This window comes from Phycomyces blakesleeanus (genome assembly GCF_001638985.1).
Source record: "Phycomyces blakesleeanus NRRL 1555(-) unplaced genomic scaffold PHYBLscaffold_4, whole genome shotgun sequence".
NCBI classification, from domain to species: domain Eukaryota; kingdom Fungi; phylum Mucoromycota; class Mucoromycetes; order Mucorales; family Phycomycetaceae; genus Phycomyces; species Phycomyces blakesleeanus.
In genome coordinates, this window is record NW_017265137.1 from 1,982,336 (window position 1) to 2,000,434 (window position 18,099).

General features: G+C 35.8%; 8 protein-coding genes across 8 annotated transcripts; 4 read left to right on the forward strand and 4 right to left on the reverse strand.

The window, feature by feature from the left end:
- Positions 1-783: 783 nt before the first annotated feature.
- PHYBLDRAFT_88093 (hypothetical protein) lies at positions 784-2,538 on the forward strand (the record flags this gene model as incomplete). Its single annotated transcript, XM_018443685.1, has 6 exons — positions 784-886; positions 1,010-1,469; positions 1,647-1,792; positions 1,877-1,999; positions 2,093-2,288; positions 2,388-2,538. Coding segments are annotated over 6 exons (1,179 nt in total), but the record flags the coding sequence as incomplete, so codon positions are not given.
- Positions 2,539-3,416: 878 nt separating this feature from the next.
- PHYBLDRAFT_164709 (hypothetical protein) lies at positions 3,417-3,761 on the forward strand (the record flags this gene model as incomplete). The annotated part of the gene is made up of 1 exon (XM_018435065.1): positions 3,417-3,761. The coding sequence occupies one exon, from the start codon at positions 3,417-3,419 to the stop codon at positions 3,759-3,761; it is 345 nt and encodes a 114-aa protein (XP_018295861.1).
- Positions 3,762-3,889: 128 nt separating this feature from the next.
- On the reverse strand, positions 3,890-4,725 carry PHYBLDRAFT_141683 (hypothetical protein; the record flags this gene model as incomplete). The annotated part of the gene is made up of 4 exons (XM_018430643.1): positions 3,890-4,057; positions 4,241-4,302; positions 4,404-4,584; positions 4,681-4,725. 4 exons carry the CDS (start codon positions 4,723-4,725, stop codon positions 3,890-3,892), a joined length of 456 nt encoding a protein of 151 aa, XP_018295862.1.
- A 619-nt stretch (positions 4,726-5,344) lies between these two features.
- Positions 5,345-7,002, forward strand: PHYBLDRAFT_108823 (hypothetical protein; the record flags this gene model as incomplete). Its single annotated transcript, XM_018428069.1, has 6 exons — positions 5,345-5,453; positions 5,550-5,593; positions 5,689-5,847; positions 5,921-6,169; positions 6,262-6,357; positions 6,442-7,002. Coding segments are annotated over 6 exons (1,218 nt in total), but the record flags the coding sequence as incomplete, so codon positions are not given.
- Positions 7,003-7,339: 337 nt separating this feature from the next.
- On the reverse strand, positions 7,340-9,431 carry PHYBLDRAFT_76518 (hypothetical protein). Its single transcript, XM_018443164.1, has 11 exons — positions 9,240-9,431; positions 9,146-9,176; positions 8,910-9,029; positions 8,714-8,805; positions 8,574-8,640; positions 8,365-8,449; positions 8,251-8,264; positions 7,990-8,178; positions 7,769-7,912; positions 7,579-7,666; positions 7,340-7,500 (listed from the first exon to the last, which is right to left on the reverse strand). Exons 1-11 carry the CDS (start codon positions 9,378-9,380, stop codon positions 7,401-7,403), a joined length of 1,071 nt encoding a protein of 356 aa, XP_018295864.1. The 5' UTR covers positions 9,381-9,431; the 3' UTR covers positions 7,340-7,400.
- A 955-nt stretch (positions 9,432-10,386) lies between these two features.
- PHYBLDRAFT_141686 (hypothetical protein) lies at positions 10,387-10,959 on the forward strand (the record flags this gene model as incomplete). The annotated part of the gene is made up of 2 exons (XM_018430644.1): positions 10,387-10,493; positions 10,554-10,959. 2 exons carry the CDS (start codon positions 10,387-10,389, stop codon positions 10,957-10,959), a joined length of 513 nt encoding a protein of 170 aa, XP_018295865.1.
- A 1,416-nt stretch (positions 10,960-12,375) lies between these two features.
- Positions 12,376-13,218, reverse strand: PHYBLDRAFT_141687 (hypothetical protein; the record flags this gene model as incomplete). Its single annotated transcript, XM_018430645.1, has 1 exon — positions 12,376-13,218. One exon carries the CDS (start codon positions 13,216-13,218, stop codon positions 12,376-12,378), a length of 843 nt encoding a protein of 280 aa, XP_018295866.1.
- Positions 13,219-16,101: 2,883 nt separating this feature from the next.
- On the reverse strand, positions 16,102-18,030 carry PHYBLDRAFT_16653 (hypothetical protein; the record flags this gene model as incomplete). The annotated part of the gene is made up of 8 exons (XM_018435429.1): positions 16,102-16,397; positions 16,541-16,660; positions 16,789-16,956; positions 17,129-17,232; positions 17,307-17,384; positions 17,489-17,586; positions 17,754-17,817; positions 17,918-18,030. The coding sequence occupies 8 exons, from the start codon at positions 18,028-18,030 to the stop codon at positions 16,102-16,104; spliced, it is 1,041 nt and encodes a 346-aa protein (XP_018295867.1).
- Positions 18,031-18,099: the final 69 nt, after the last annotated feature.

Sequence of the window (18,099 nt, forward strand, 5' to 3'; positions counted from 1 at the left end):
GATATTCATATTTCAATATATATGTATATGACCAATTGGAGATATAATGAGCTGCACAATCAGAATAAAACCTTGGTGAAGATAAGAGTTATAAGGAAAAACAAACTGTTTTGTGCTCATTATTTAATCTCCGTTCATTTAGCTATGGCTTTTCCTACAGTTATTTTCTCTTTTTAAATCCCATTTTCCCTTTTATGGTCCAGTGAATAAAAGTAAAAAAAAAAGGATACCAATTTTTACATATCCTTGCTATATTAATTTCTTTTTATATAGTATATTAATATTATATACTCTTTCTCTCTCTCTCTTTCTCTCTTTTTTTTTTGCTCCTTTATTTTCACACCTCTTTAATTTATTTATTTTTTATAATCCAATGGTCCCACATGAAGCCCACCATGAAGATCTACTTCTAAACGATGATAGGATGAGCATGTCTGATTTCGGGGAAGGCATGGGTAGTTATGGCTTTCAACACAAGCGCCGACATGACAATACAGAAAGTACAACTTTCTTTTGTGACCTTGATATAAAGCCAGAGGTAGACACAGGCACGGTAACAGATGAATGGTTTTCTTTCAAAAAACTGTGGAAGTATGCGGGGCCAGGTAAAGAACATTTGACATGACATTTTGATATATGTATGTCATACACACATTTACAAGCGTTTTAATTATTTGCTTATTGTATATTTACAAAGGGTTACTTATGTAAGACGGATATTATAATTTTGGTGCCATTGAGTAAGTTATGAAGAATCTATAAACTGAGAAGAATATGAATAGGTCTATTGCCTACCTTGACCCAGGCAACCTAGAATCCGATTTACAATCAGGCGCAGTGGCGGGTTACAGTCTGCTCTGGTTACTCTTTTGGGCACATGTGATTGGTAAACAAAAAGACAAAGCACGTATTTTGCTGCAGGTAGACTAGGTATCTAATTGGATCTTTGTGAATTTTATGTCATTTTTTATTTTATTTTATTTTTACACACACATATAAAAAAAACAAGGTCTCATTTTCCAGTTACTTTCTGCTCGACTGGGTATCATAACCGGAAGCCACTTAGCCCAACTGATCCGTCAAAGCTATTCAACACGCATGTCAGTTATCCTGTGGGCATTTGCACAAGCAGCCATCATTGGTGCTGATATCATGGAGATTGTTGGTACAGCGGTGGCACTCAACATCCTGTTTGGATTGCCTCTCTGGGCTGGTGTTATCATGACAGCAATGGACACACTCACATTTATGATGATCCAACGCTATGGCATGAGAAAAATCGAAGCCTTTTTCATGGTACTCATTACAGTAATGACGGTTTGTTTTTGGGTCGAGTTAATACAGTCAAAGCCGGATGTAAAAGAGATCATGAAGGGTATGATTGTTCCAAAAATCCCACTCCACACAGAGCTCCAAGCAGTTGGTATGTTGGGAGCCATCGTTATGCCCCACAACATGTTTCTGCACAGGTAAGGAGAATAAATTGACCGAGATAATTGATAAAGTTTTGTGTAATATTAATATTAATACTCGTCTTTTATTTTATTTTATTTTATTTTAATAATAATAATTCATATATGTGTATAAATTTATTGTACTCATTTTTCTACCTATCTACTTACACATATCATTTAACTCTACACAAGCGCGTTAGTTAAATCAAGAGATCTTGGACCAGATCCATCAGTACGCAAACTTAAAGAAGCCAATTTTTATTTTGGCATCGAATCGGCACTTGCACTCCTCCTATCTTTCTTCGTTAACCTTGCAATTGTAGTTGTGTTTGCCAAAGGTAAGATTTGACTTTTATAGATATATAGATTTAATAAAACTAACAACCCCTTTTCTCCTCCATAATCGTGCAAATGTATCGTAGTATTTTTCGATCCGGAACAAGTAGGGAATATAGTAATTCCAGGTCTGGGACAAGCAGAGGCCGTATTGAGCAAAACACTGGGTCCTGCTGCAAAGTATTTGTGGGCAGGAGGACTTTTAGCTGGTAAGACAATGAATACCTAAAACATATGAAAATTGAATAATTTTTGAAAGAAATAATAATAATTTGAATATATGTTACTATTATTACTCTTAGCTGGCCAGAGTTCTACCATGACAGGGACACTTGCTGGTCAATATGTTTGTGAGGGGTTCTTTGGGATGATCTTCAAGAAAGAGTGGCATCGTATGGCAGCTACACGAGGCATATCTCTTGTCCCGGGAATCTTGGTAGCAATCTTTGCAGTCGATCACTTTGATACTATGGGAGAGATGTTGAATGTATTGCAAAGGTAAAAATAAAAATAAAAATAATTTATATATATATATATTAATATTTCATAAACACTGTGTTCACATTGTTAATCTATTCTACATATATACATACATAGTATTTGCCTGCCTACGGTTCTTATACCCATCATGAAATTATCCTGGTCTTCTGATGTCGTTCCAGCTGAATTCAGACTGTCCACTCCTATACATGCAATATGCATAACTCTTGTGTGCGTTGTCATTGGATTCGATGTGTTTCTATTCGTGAGACATATTAATGACTTGACCTCCTTCATTCTCATCGGATTATTTTCTTCGGCATGGATTGTAAGTTACTATTGATTGGGTACATCAAATATTACAAACGGGGTTTACTTTTATATATAATATATAATATACTTTTCAAAAAGAAATGCTCTATTTTTATGATTACTTATTAATTATCATTATCATTATCCTTTGTAGATTTTCCTTATCTGGCTTACTTGGTTACCTGTTGATTATGATCCGGAAAAGAAGGTGGTAGCTGGAGAATGGTCGCGACTTCCAGTGGATGAGCACAATCAAGAGGCAGAAGACAGTGAGTCTGGAAATACTCACAGACAATCACACATACCTCTTGAAGATGTGCGTCCAGCCGATCATATTTGATACTTAGAATTATAAAGCCGGTCCTTTATCTTCTCTCATTTTAAATTTTGTATCATATCTTCTTTTTTTCTTTCTTCCTTTCTTCCTTTCTTCCTTTCTTCCTTTCCTTCTTATGTTGTTACCATTCCTATAGTTTATATCTATCTATATATAAATATATATATTTAAAGAGAGAACGTGATATATAAAAAAAAACTTCTTCTCCTACACTTCCTTATATACTTATATCTTTATATCTTCTTTATCAGCCATTGTATTATAATAAATATATAAATAAACAACCCCCTTTGTCTTTTCACAACCAAGATTCAGTTGATGTCACTCATTTTTTTCTTTTACTTGCCTTAAACTGACTGTCATTTCTTACGTACACATTCTATATATAAATAATATAAATGATTTCATTTGATAATTCAGACCAGAAAACTGACTTAAAATAAAATAAAAAGAGGGGAAGGAGTATTCTTTAATTTACTTTACTTTCAAACTTAACAATGCAACTCGATCAACTTGAAAAGGCTTTACGTCAACTCCCTCATGATACTCTTATGACAGAGATCCCAGAAATTCAAAACTCAATTGCCCACTTGAAAAAATCAAATGATGAAATGCGTGAATACGATCCAGACCACTCCGATCCAGATTTCGTACAGGCTATTGGCGAAAACATTGCTCTGATCAAGCATTACGAAGAACGCATTGATCTCACATTACGTGTCATTCGAGAAATCATTGGAGAAGCAGCAGCACGGGAGATGGGTAGCAATGTTGCGTCTTTTAGAGAACGTTATCAAACACCCCAAGAATCTACTCAGGAAGAAGCAGGAGTTTTTTTGTAACTCATATATATATATATATAAAGAACAAGATGCCTTCAAAATATGTCGTGAGTAGGTGGATTGGATATGTTTTGTATTGATTTGATAAAGAGTAGAGAGGAGAGATGAAGAGATAAATGGACCGAGATTTATGATGCCACTGAGAAATAGTTGTCGAGACTACTTGTATTGGTATTCACGTCAGGATCGGCTAAAGACACAAGGAGTTGGAAGCCATAAATCGCAAGGGGTGAGAACGACGTGCGTTTTGTTGGCAGCGCGTCTTGACCATTATTTTCTAGCATAATTCGGTGCTCCTATTACCTGTCAATAATATGATATTGATCTACCCTTTCATACCCTCACACGCATACACATACACATACATGCGCTTATCACACCATCACACCATCACAACATCACTAGTCTCTATCCATATTCCCCATAAAAAAAGGCAGAACAAAGCACAAATATGAATCTAGTTTATTAAAAAAACTCACCCTAGTAAGCATTGTCTCTTGTGTAATATAAGGCACAAACTGATAGACAATTTGGAAAGTATCTGTTTAATACATACACACATACATACAGAAAGAGAGAAAAAGATTTGGTTACTAAAGTCTAACGGAGAAATTTAACTATCATGGTATTGTAGATATATACCTTGAGATATAACCTTTGCAGACTCCATTGCCTTCTTCTGCTTTGAGGTAGTTTTGTCTTGATCAATAAGCAGATACCGATGAATAATTGGCTTTAATATATCCAATACTGATTGATGTCGATCTTGTTCATCGTACCAAGTTAGTTTTTCACGAGGGATATACAAAAGTAAACGCATAGCCTTTTTGAATTTGAATGTGTGTACTCGTTTCTCTGTCTCTTTCTCTTTTCTTTCTGTCTCTTAAAGTTATTTTCTTAATTCCCAAGTGTAGATTACCTTGTGATTGGTAATTTGGAGATGAATGAGGTTTCTAGTACGCATCGAAATCAAATATTTAAAAGAGGAAGTGGAAATATAAAATAGATACACACACACACAAAATAAGGAGAAGGCAAAGGGATTGTCTGCGGATATTTAAACCTAGTTTTTATATCTTTCATTCAAAAAAATAAAATAAAAAAGAGCTCATTATGTGTGCTTGAGTGAGTGAGTGTGCTTTCACTTTCTTTCCTTTAATGACAATTCCTCGTGACAAGGCATCGCTCTCATTACGAACAAAACGAGGAACTCCAGACTCTTCCACTTCTCCAACTCGCTTATCATCACCAGTAGATGAATCTGTGGCTCAGGATCCCTCGTTTGACCAACAAAGACTGCTTGATGAGGAGGCCACAATAGGAACTCGATGGCATGATCATCCGTCTTATCGAAAGTCAACATGGTATCTTCAGATTTGGGTATATTGGCGTTTAATAAATGGAATAATACAATGAAATCAACATAATAAGGTTGATTTATATATATATATACTTTATAGCACACAAGTCGTTGGCGTAAAATTCTATCATTTGTTGCTCTGGGTGGATTGATTTGGATTCTTTGCTTCATATTTACCCATTTGGGTTTTATTTCAAGTATAAGTGTCAGATCAGAACAACTGTATAATAACGGGACTACTCATTTTAAACCAACGGTTATCTTGGTGTCGCTGGATGGGTTCCGGAATGATTATCTTGAAAGAGGTGTAACGCCCACTTTGACTAATTTTGGTAAAAAGGGGAGGTTGTAGGAAATACGTACAATAAAGAAAGAAAAAGAAAGAACAAAAAAGAAATGATGTTAACAAAATTACTATTTTGCCATAGCATCCAAGAATATCAAAGCAAAGCATATGTATCCGTCCTTTCCAGTAAGACAGAAATCTACAAAAAACAACAACAAGGCACTAATATTAATTTTGTCACCTTTCAATGTTTTCCTTTATTTAAACAACTATATTTTTAGTCCATCACTTTCCCAAACCATTGGACACTCGTTACTGGCCTTTATCCAGAGGCGCATGGAATTGTTGCAAATGAATTTTATGATCCTCTACTTCAAGCTGGATTTATTCATAAGCAACCCGAAATCAGTCTTCAGCCACGCTGGTGGGGAGGAGAGCCGGTAAATGGGAAATACATTTATTGCCCAAATTCTCCTAGTTTTGTTGCTTATTTTAATCTTGTTTATGTATTAGATTTGGGCAACGTCTACGTTGCAAGGAAAACGATCGGGGGTTATAATGTGGCCAGGAGCTGCAGTACCCATCCATTCAGCAACTGCAGATTATTTTATCGACTATGACCGAAGCATGTCTGCAGTTGATAAGATGGACATGGCCCTGAAGTGGCTTGATCTTCCTTTGGAGAGACGACCACAGGTCATAGCTATTTATATTCCGCAGATTGACCAAAAAGGACATGGCGGTGGTCCAGATGGACCTCAGGTAAAGAGGAAAAAATTACTTGCTTCAATAACGACAAACACACATACACTTACATGTGTGTGTGTATAAAAACATATTTGTTTTTGCTTTAGATGAATATGGTTCTATCAAATATGGACAGTGCTATAGAGCATCTGCTAAATGGATTGGATAAGCGAAATTTAGGCTCGCATGTACATGTAGTGATTGTGAGTATTAGATTGTCTGTCATTTTACACATAAACACACAACTTCTTAATTCATATATGTATATATACATCAAACCCATATAGGTTAGTGATCATGGTATGGCTGCAACTCATTCTTCACAGTTGATCTACTATGACGATATTATACCCCATGATCTTCTACCTTACTTGGAACGCGAGGCTTGGCCACTTTTAAGCCTAAGACCTGTCAGCGATGCACCTCCAGATATCATTGAGCGAGTTTATGAAGCTCTTTATCTTTATACCCAAAGTGTAGATGAACCCCACTTCGAGGTCTATTTACGGCAAGATGTACCCGAGAGATTTCACTACAATTCTACAGAGCGGATTGCGCCTATTGTCACCATACCTGATCCAGGCTATTCATTTGTCACCCACAAGGAATTTGATCCATCTCTCGGCAAAGACTACAGACCTCGTGGAATGCATGGTTATGACAATAAGGCGGTGGAAATGCGGGCTATTTTCATGGCAAGAGGACCGACTGTAGAGCGTGAGTATAAGGCAGGTGTGGTGCTGGAACCATTTCAAAATATAGAAGTGTATGAGTTTATCACACATATTATGGACCTAACACCAGCACCAAACAACGGAACACTTCATGGAATGTTTAAGGCTATTTAACATTCAAATATCTTATTTGTTGGTATTGAAAGAATAAATATTGAAAGTAACCATATATACATATACGTGTTGTTAACCAATCAATAAATTGACCAAATTTTCCCAGATATTGTGTCTTGGTTCTTATTGTGTAGTCAATTTTAGCTCAACTTGATTACAGTATATTGTACTTCTTTAAAAGACACCTTAGCATGTAGAGAAAGCATATTAAAGGAATAAGAGCTACGAAAGATATATGGATCAGATTGTACTTTAGCTATCAAAGCCCGGTATTTTAAATGCATTATTTATTATTATTTTGGTGTTTTAATTCATGTTTATAAAGCTAATGTTATTTGTGTCTTATGAGTTTATGCATTTATTTTTATTTTATTTTATATAATAATCCTGCTTGCTAGTTAAGTAAGGATTTCAACACCATTCTCAGTGACAAGAAGAGTATGCTCAAATTGTGCGGAGCGCTTGCCATCCTTTGTGGTTGCGGTCCAGTTATCAGGCCTATTTACACAGTACAGCACAATATAAGCTTTCAAGCGAACTTCTTTTTAATATATAGAAATATGAGCTGTGACTTACCAGAGAAGTTCCTGGTAAACGCCTTCGCAGATCATTGGCTCAATAGTGAATATATGGCCAGGCTTCAAAATACCAATGGCCTTGTTGTCTATAAAAAGTAAATTAAAAAAGGGAATCAATAAATCAATCAATTGATCAATTGGATTAAATCAAATTAAATAAATTCTTCAAGTTAAGTTGGAAAACTTACTAGCATAATGAGGCACGTTGGGGGAGCAGTGGAAGAGCTGGTTAATACCGTGTCCACAGAAGGCGCGCACAACAGAGAATCCGTTCTTTGTGGCGTGCTCTTCGATAATCTTTCCAAAATCACGGTATCTGACACCAGGTTTTGCTAATGTGTTTTGACAAAAGTTAGTTGAATGATTGATTAGTATGCATAGTAGTATTATATATATAAAAGGATATTACCTGCAGCAATAGCTTTGTTCAAACACTCGAGTGTAACATTAATAAGCTTCTTTCCAGCCTTGTCAACATTTCCGACACAATAGGTACCATTGGCATCACCATGGAAACCTTTGTAGAAGCAACTGACATCAATGTTAAGAATATCACCATCAACTAGCTTGCGCTGATCAGGAATTCCGTGACAAATGACTATTCCATTTTAATTAGTTTAACACGAGACACTTGTCAAAAAGGACCAAACATAAATAAATAGGCCTTTACCTTCGTTCAAAGAACTAAAAATGATGGATACAGATCAAGAGAAAAATGATGATTTTTCGTGTTTTGTATTAGACTATTAAATATTAAAATAATGGATGTTATTTATGAACATACGTGCAGCAAGACTTGGGGAAGTAGTTGTAGTTGAGAGGTGAAGGATAAGCACCACGCTCAATAGTTGCCTCATGAACAATGCGATCTTTTAATTGTTATTGTTTTTATAAATAATAATGGTAATCATTTGAGAGATGTGTGTTGTGAGTATCCCTCTCTTTATTTGTTCCATTTACTGTATTCTTTTCGATTGTCGATAAAATCCTTACCAATTTCATCTGTGGTAATTCCAACTTGAATGGACTTTGCTGCAATCTCTAAAACCTCGCGTGTAATCTTTAATCGGAATAATTAGACTTTAGATATAAGTATATATATTTATATAAAAGAGAGAGAGAAAGTGAATTACCTTGCATGCTTTTCTTACGCCCTCAATTTCCTCGGGGGTGAGAACCTTGATGCTTGTGTTTCTTGATTCAGCAAACTCGGATTTTGGAATACCTTTATTTTATAATAATAATAATAGCAGTAAATAATTTTAATATTATTAGCGCCAGAATTATGTCAAAGTATTAATTGTCAAGTTAAATTAAATGCATATATACCAGTCTCAGTATAGTCTGGCTTTTCAATTGAATCAGGGACTACCCGACGAGGAGAGAGAGGGTAGACAGGACGGAGAGGCCCAGCGTACTTGAAGGTTGGGAAAGGATCATAAGGTCCACCTGATAAACAAATAAATGAATGAAAAGGTAAGGCGAGAGATCGTTATTGATTGGCTTTTCTTTTTCTTTTTCTTTTTATCATTTCCAAGATCATTCTTGATTGTAGTATAGCTTACGTTGGGACTGGTGGAGTGCCTTGTGGGAACCCTGCATTTGGTATAAATAATGAGTAATTTTCAACTATAAGCTGGTATTGTTAAGCTTGCATACCCAACTCTTCTTGAAACAATCCTGCGAGCAGAAAAAGGAATCTTCCTTGTTGTTGTTCTTAACGCATGTAGGGCATTGCAAATGTGCTTCCTTGGTGCAATCAATAGAAGCACAAATTGGTGGGGAGGTAACAACAGCCATTGGTGAATTAATTGGGTTATATAATAAACAATTAACGATTGTATTATTGTTATTTTATAAGCAAGACTAAAAAAAAAAAGAGGGGGAGTGGGTTATTTGCTTTATTAACTAGTCACATATGCTGTGCCAAAATTTAAGCTTCTCGGAACCTCAATTATCTTTCTAAGCATTCTTTTGCGTGAACCGCAGCAACATCTTCCCAAAAATCTTACGGGGACAACATTTCCTGGTGAAGCACGACGTTTCTGTCTAACCGGACTAATTAATCAGGACTACCTGTCCGGGACCCGGTGTCTTTCTCTAATCCATTAGGGCAAAATGGCGTGTCCTGAAAAAATATAATATATCTATTGAACGCATTAGCTTTACTACTTTATCCCCACACTTTGTGCATTCATCAATCTTTCGCCAGGCACCTAACTTTCATTCTTTTAAGAAGTACGGCCTATTTTTGGGACAATTTAATAATAAAATGCTGTATCATGCAAAAAAAGAGTCCTGTATATTCAATTAGTAGCCGTTTGCTTCCTAAATTTAAATTTGACAATAGAGAAATAATAATTAGTCACAGATACACTATATCAATAGCCAGTTATGTAGAAGATCACAAGGAGTTGTTGTCATTAGAGTCTGACGCAATATTGTTTGATAACTTATTATTTATTAGCTTACCTACACGTATCATTTATTTCTCTTTCTCTCATCTACGTATATTCCCAGAGTTTGACAGCACCAACTGGTAAGTAATCCCCATTCACTCTTTTGCAAAGCACAAAAGAAAAATTTTATGCAGATTTTGTGATCTGGTTTATATGAATTATTATAGTAAAAACTGATCCTTAGGGACCAGATAGAATTATTCCATGCTGGCAAAAGATAACAATTTGTGAACTGGTAGAATCAAAATGTCGTCTCCTACCGGGAAATGTCGTGCTTCTAAGATTTGTGCTTCGACACTACAAAAGACACCTTCTTGTATCAAAGTGGGCAGCAAGCTCCCAATATAATGACCAACATGCTGATAAACTGTGGCAGCAAATACAACAAGACAAAGAAGGTAAAGAAGAATAATGGCGACACCACTTTTGAAAGTTTGACTCGGGCTTGCACCAAGTAAACAGTTTACTTTTTCTTGTTTGTAAATGTTTCTTATTTCTTTGTTTTTAAAAAAAGACGAGACAGATGGAAGCCTACCAAGTATCAGCAAGACAGTACCAAAGTTCCTTTGCTTGTATTTGGTAGTGGAATGTTTGGTAAAGATGATGTCAAATTAAAAAGACATAGATGTGGTGCTGTTGGCAAACTTTATAAGTTGCTAAAGAAACAAGAGGCTGAAGGCCAGTTGATTATTATTACAATCAACGAATTCAAAACCTCAAAAACACGCAGCCTCTGTTTCTTTAATGACATGAAGATTATAAAGACAAACCCATTTAAAGGTGTAGCTGTTGTATCTTGCAAACAATGCAACAAAGTATGGAAAAGAGATTCTAATGCAGCCAACAACATGATATTGATTTCCAAGCCAATTTGGTCAGGAGAAGGAAGACCAGATGTCTTCATACCAAAGAAGAAATAATTGTAGCATCAAACACAGTTTTCTTTTTCTTAGTATTTATATTGTTGCAGGTAGGAAGACTTATATTTATTTCCAAATCATCTGAAAACTATTTTTTTGTCTGGATTTCATTTTTGTTTCGTCTAAAGAATTTCCTAACTTGTATCAATCTCAAGTAGAAACACTGTATTATACCACTGTATGGATTGGTTTGGGAGAAGTTTATTGGCGATGTTACCAGTAATGGCTCAAAACTTACCGACTGTTATTCTTTTATATCAATATTTGCTTCATAAATATAATAATTATGGATTTTATTTTCATTTGCATTTGTCAAAATAAGAATAAAAGCTATCTTTGTCGACACCAAGTCTATATATCTATTTATTGATAGTCTTGATATATGTAAAAGAAGTTAAATTCTCATCAAACTAATTAGCCGTAATCAAAAGAGTAGAAATCGAGCAGAGATTCCTAAGATAAATAAGAAATAATGAGATTTTGTTATTATTTGTTACATACAGAAATATATAATCTGTTTGTTTCTCTTTACTTATTATTGTTCTTTTTATAATTATTCATTCTTTCACTCAGAAAAGCCTAATATCGTCATTCCACGAACTCAATCCAATAAAATAAACTATATTTCTTGGTGGTTGTGGGACTCTTTCGAGAATTCCGTTTACCAAAGATATCATCATTGTGAAAAAAATAATATATAGCTAGATGTAGGCTTCATGTACCTGCATATATAGTCTACAGTAATAATAATGACAGTATATTTACCTCTTCGGAAAGTGATGCTGAAGATTAAAGATAGAATGTAATAATGAGTATTGAAAATAAATCATCCATAAAAACAGTTTACTGTTTTGTTTACATATCGTGACTTGCTTTTCTCTCCCTCTCTCTTGTCCGAACATGTTGCACACAAATTTTATACACCCACACAATGGTGTAGGGATTAAATTATGTGTCTAGTATTTTAGTCATCACTTAACACGTAAACTCACTGGAACTTCATATATGACAATATGCTGATTCTCTCTTAATACTGTTTAAAGTATCGCTCTCTTTAAATTCAGTTAGCGATTAACAATATTTCTTTATCACTACGACAAATAGGGGCGGATTTTTGTATTTGTGACTGTTTTTGGCCTATAATAATTAAAAAATCACCAAAAATCCAATTTGAAACTAGAAAATCTCTGTTTTTTGAAAAGGTTGACAAAAAGCAGATTGACCACCTAAAATTAAATCTCCTGATAGACAAAAGTACATTTTAACTACAGATTTTACATTTTTAGTAAATGTAGATTGCAATTGATGACTATTAAAAGTCAGAGGTAAAAGAGAGAAAAATATCTAAACTTTTTGCTGGGAGGATAAAATATGTTGACAATTTGAAAAAAAATAATGTATTACAAGAAAAAAAAATTATAAGTCTGCAAGAGAACCAAGTGACAGTTTTGGGCCGCGGTTAAGCTCTGGCCACACTACATATGTTGTTGCTGTTGTTGTTATTGTGTTTATAGTCGCGTCCGACTTCACCAAACCAACTAATTCTTTGACATCTGCCAGGTGAACTACCATTGGCTTCATTTGCCCATTGTTGATTGCTGGTATACTATTTACCAAACGAACTGCATAAACATTGACAAGGACAAGCGGCCACCTCTTGTTGTTGAGCTTGTGCTCAAAGAAAACGACGACCTTCCCAAAGAAATCCTTGTAGACTGGAGAGTAGCTTTGCCCAATGTTGCGGTTCTCATCAACCTGAACCTGAAGTCTGACGTTATGTGCCTCTCTTACACAATTATGGTCGAGTGCAGAGTCAATAACACAACCATTTACAAATGCCTTACGGCTTGTTTTAATGGCTGCTTCAATCATACTACACTCTTCCCCCTTTGATTCGTAGAACTTTTGAAGAAGCTCTGGAAGACAAGAAATGCCTCCCAAACTATCAACAATCGTTCTGTTCCTCAAAGGCCCCCAGAACTCAATGTCAGAATCAGTACCAACATTACTACCTTCTCGGTCAATTGGCCAACCAGCAGAGGGATCGTCATACTGAAGGAGAGTTGTTGCTGTTACTGTTGCTGTTGTCGTTATTGAATTTTCAACTCTCATCTGTCGAATCTGTGTCAAGCCAAGCATGATGTTGCCAGCGTTGATTCCAATTGCCGAATTACTCTTTATTGCTCGCGAGTATTCCCCAATCGCCCTCTCGACAGATCGTGCACTATACGCTCTGGGGGGACCATACGCTTCTATCATTGCGGGATAGTGCTGCAGGAGGTGCTGGTTGATCGTAAAGACCTTGAGCTGGACCTCTCCTTTAGCTAGCGAGGCTTCCAGATACGCATTTCATGCGACGAGATTTCTAAAAAAAAAAGATAAGTTAACACAAGTTATAAAATAATAATATTAATTATAATTAAAGCTTACGTTTTGATCAAGGTTTTCTCCTCTGCTGATAACTCCCAGCTCATGAGTAGGTTGCATGTCTGCACCAGGTCAAGCAATGCCTTACGGGCAGCTTGGTCACGGACACGCTCTGCCACAAGCGTGGGGATAACAAACAAGATGAAGTCAGCCCAGTCCACAGCCCGGAAGTACCCTGATCTTGTTGCGATGTTGATCCATGCACCGTGGAAAGATGTCGGAATACTTCTTCTGGTTGACACCATGGCAGTACCAATTTCTTTCTGAGCAGCAAGGGAGAGAGAGAGGATGATCTTTTCCATACTTGCCACACACGAGCCCCCAGACCTGTTTGCCAATGCCGTGACAAATGCCGTGACAAATGCCGTGCATTTCATCCAATGCAAAGAAGAACGGACCAGAGAAGGAATCCAGTAAGGAGAAGGGAGATTGGCCAGTTAACCCTTTTTTGCTGGATGAGGCCACCTCAACAAAGTGCTTGAAACTTTCCGGTGTGCGCATGGTGATGGCAGATGGCATTCGGAAATATTGGCCATGGCCAGGAGATTGACCCACAACGTGGCAGATGCGGCAGCCATCCTTACTCATATGGCCCACATGACAAGCCATCTTTCCCAGAGCTGGGATGTCGCCAGTTGTCATTAGTACATGGACTTTTGCACTAATATCTCCAGATGGTGTCTTCACAACCATTCCACCGGCTTGGAGAACCCGAAGTTCTTTCAGAACAGGCTCCAGGAATGACCAGAAGTCGGCGGGTGCTTTGGGACCAGGGATGATCGCGACTTGGATCATACGGCTGCGCTCGTAGCGGATCATTGGGGGAAGGTTGAGGTTGGTAACGTGGACAATGGTTACCGAACCCGGAACACTATGGGGAGCAAACCCATCAACAGACAGCGAAATGGCAATGTCGTTTTCACCCGAGAAAAGATGCTTATTTGACTGGTATGCCTGTCCGTCAAAGACATCGGAAATGCTGCCATCAGCCTTTTGCGTATGATGGTGGCGATACAGCATCTCTTTTCTGGTGCGGTCGTTGGCCAAAGCAACTGCAAGCTGTCTACCCAGAGGAAGCTGTATCATTGTGCTGGCAGGAATTGGATTCTCACCAGCGATGTGATCGAACAATGATTTGCAATAAACATGTAAACATGCTTAAGAGGGTTGGTATAGATTTCACCAGATGCCATCAAAATTGGGCATCCATTGCAAGAGTCAGTCATCTCTGGAAAGACCGTCAAAGGAGGCAATTGTAAGTAACTATCCACTGCAGTGTAAAGTAGTATATTTAATATTGGAAGTATATGATGTATTTGACTGTTTATAACCAATAAAAATGATGTATAAAATGTAATGTCTATCATAACAGCCAATAAAAGTGATATATAAAATGTAATTGTGTAGTGTAATAACCAATAAAAACGATAAATAAAAAATATATCCATTTGAGAAACCAATAAAAATGTATTTTTATAAAATACACTACAGTGCAATTATGTCTTATCCAATAAAAACAATGATTAAGCAAGAAATATTTAAAAGAATCTAAATTAAAAGAATAATGAATTAGTAGTAACCAATGGCATATAATATTTCAACTATACTTAAAGAAGTTTTGTCCAATTGAAAGACAAATATTAGCAAAAGAAAAGGTTATCAATATATTAATAGAATCTTAAAACTACCGGTAAGCGGAGATGTATTAAAATGCACATGAACTCAGGGTTGGAAAAAAGGGGGGAGGACACAAAACGCGCCCTGGCTTCCCCTCCGGAACCACCTGTGAAACCACCTCTAAAACTCCTATTTTTTTGGCGTAGTGATAGCTTATAAACTTGTTTAAGAAACCACTAGGAAGAAACAAGATTAGTTATAGGAACATTTGAAAGCGGAGATCAATTTCTATATATATAAACGCTTATTGACTAATTTGCACTCAGACATTCTTTCTTTGATCCATGTTTAAATTCTGCTTTCAATTCTTCATCCAACGAACAATGGAGAGTTTGATTACCATTCCCAAGATACTTTGTACAGTAAATACAAGCATGGTATATTATAAATACACAAGATATTCTTTTAAGAGTATATAAAGAAATTAAGCTTATATATATATGTATATATATATATATTGTATATTCTATTATTTAAAGCATTACAATAAAACAACAATAAAATATAATGCAATGCAATGTAATTCTTTTTATCTTTTTGGTCAATTGCACTAGAAAGTGTAGTTCATTTATAGAATATTTTCAAGCATTTGCTATTTCTGTACTACCTGTTTTTAAAGCAGAACATAACAGCGTTATCCTAAATAGATCTTTTATCATCCAAGAGTGTGTCTTGTATAAACTATCTCCACTCCTTTGTTCCAGTATTCTCTCTCCAAATGTTCTATTCAAAACATTATGCTATTCATTTATATAATTTTTACAAGAGAAGATGTGGGTTTATGCTATTTTGAAAAACACGTATTTATTTTGTGTTGAATGAGTTGGATTGGGGTTTTTTATGTATGTAGCTTTATCTAATGGTGGAGTATAGTATTTTGTTTTCTTTTTTTTTTTTATATTACCTCTCTCTTCTTACTTTTACACTAATAATAAAGAAAATTAATTGTAAAGAAGTATAGAAAGGAAGAAATTATAGCAAAAAATAAAGAAAGGGTTGAAAATGGATATGAATTTTTGGTGTTTTTTTTTGTTGGGTTTAGGCCTTTGGTTTAGAAGAGCTGTCTCCAAAGTTGTGTATAATAGCTTCATAGCAGAAAAACATGATTGCAGCATTTGGTACTACTCGCATCAAATGAGCTGTCATGCCTCCGTACAATGCCACCATGCCTTCTTCCTTGACTATCAGCCTTAAACATTGCCAAAGGCCGGTGTACTTGTGTATGCCATTTTCTGCTGGTTGTCTAAGACGTGTACGAATAACTTCATGTGGATAAGCTACACACGCTGCTATCAGTTTTGATACTGCTGCTGCGCCCAGATGGCCTGCCCAATCTATTATAATGGATTATTCGGTTAATTAATTATCATAATTATCTCTAAAATAATAACAATTGAAAGCAACCTTTCTCTCTTGTACTAAAGCTAAATTGTTTTTAAATAATAAATTCAAAACTTACCTTGCACACTTTTACCACCTATTAATCTATTTGCAGGTTTCAGCAAATCAAGTTGTGTTGTTTTAATTTTTTTTGGTGTGGCCCATTTCTGCTTCAAGTGCTCATATATCACCCATTGGATCGTTCCTTCTGCCACACCTGGATCAATCGTATATTTAGTACTCTATCTCTATACCACATCACATCGCACCTCGCATTTACTTCTTTTATCTCGCTAAATTGTGTGTTATATACGTTATATGTAAAATCTAAAGCATGTTTCATACCTAAATAAGAAGCGCTCATTCCTTTGTAGAATCCTCGGATGCCTTCACCCCGTAAAATGTTTGCAGCACAATTGAAACTACTTGTATATTTCCTTGTTCCGTTACCCTGTAACTGAAGTCGTGTTTTTATAACCCAAATCGGATTTGTAGCAGTTGCAGTGACAAGACCTATTTAAGCACCCAGGTATATATATATATAGATATAGATATATTAAATATTTAGATTTGTCTATTTTTCTCTTTTTTTAATATATATATATATTCCTTTTATCATTCGTTTCATTCCTTAATCACATCCTTTCTTTATATATGATACTAATAACAATTTTTTAAATCTTACCAGCTGTTGCTGCAGATACCAGATGAACAATTGGTGTTTCCTTTCCATTATTAAGTTCGGTATAAAATTTCTTTCCGTTTCCGTATGTATAAAAATTAATTGATCTATGCAAAAGAAATAGTGTCAGCCTTTTCAATTCAATTGAGCAGTAATTTTTTTGTATATCTCTCTCTATTACCTTGCTGGAATTACTCCAACCAAATTAGGTCCAAGACCTTTAAAATATCCACGTACACCTTCGACCTGTTTGATACGCCTATTAATCGCCAAAATAATGAGACCTTATGAACCATGATAGCAAGATAATAATTGATATCGGATTTGCTGATCTAATAATAATAATAATAACGAGGGACTTACACTAGAAGTCTGGACGTTTCTATAAAATGATGGAGGACAAAATTGGACTTGTTAAATGCTGTGGGAACATTTGCTTTTGCTTGTTGGTAGAATGTAGTCTACGCAAAGCGGAGCCAGTTGTTAGATAATGTGTTGGACAAGACTTCTCTTTTTATTCTTTATTTATTTTTATTGTGTTACTTGTGCTTATATGCACATATAAAGAAACGAAGAGAGAGATAAAAGAAGAAGAGTAAATATGTATAATAAAGAAACAACGGCTTACCTGCAAACGTGTCTTTACTACATCAAGAGGAGAAGTACAAATGGCACCAACCATACCACCTACACTGTAATGAGACAAACGAATGGTTTAGCTCAAAAATAAAAATAAAAGAAGTTTCATTATGTCATTCACAACTTGTAATGGAATGTTCTCAACCTACTCACCCTCCAGCAATGAAATGCACATAAGATCTTGTGTCTTTGACAGTTGTTCTGGTTATTTCTGTGGTCTGGGCCGTGGCTAGTGGTGTTAAGCGATTTTGGCTCAGCTCTGACATGGTTGTTTTTCTTTTGGTGTATGCGTGTGTAAGAGTGGGTGTGTAGGTGTGTAAGTATGTATTTGGGGA

Bases quoted from the DNA above. Each gene is read 5' to 3' on its own strand.
- PHYBLDRAFT_76518 (XM_018443164.1), bottom strand. From the start codon at position 9,380: ATGGCTGTTGTTACCTCCCCACCAATTTGTGCTTCTATTGATTGCACC. The intron at 9,177-9,239 runs GTATGCAAGCTT...TACCAAATGCAG, and splicing joins ATTGTTTCAAGAAGAGTTGG to GGTTCCCACAAGGCACTCCA. The intron at 8,806-8,909 runs GTATATATGCAT...TATAAAATAAAG, and splicing joins GCCAGACTATACTGAGACTG to GTATTCCAAAATCCGAGTTT.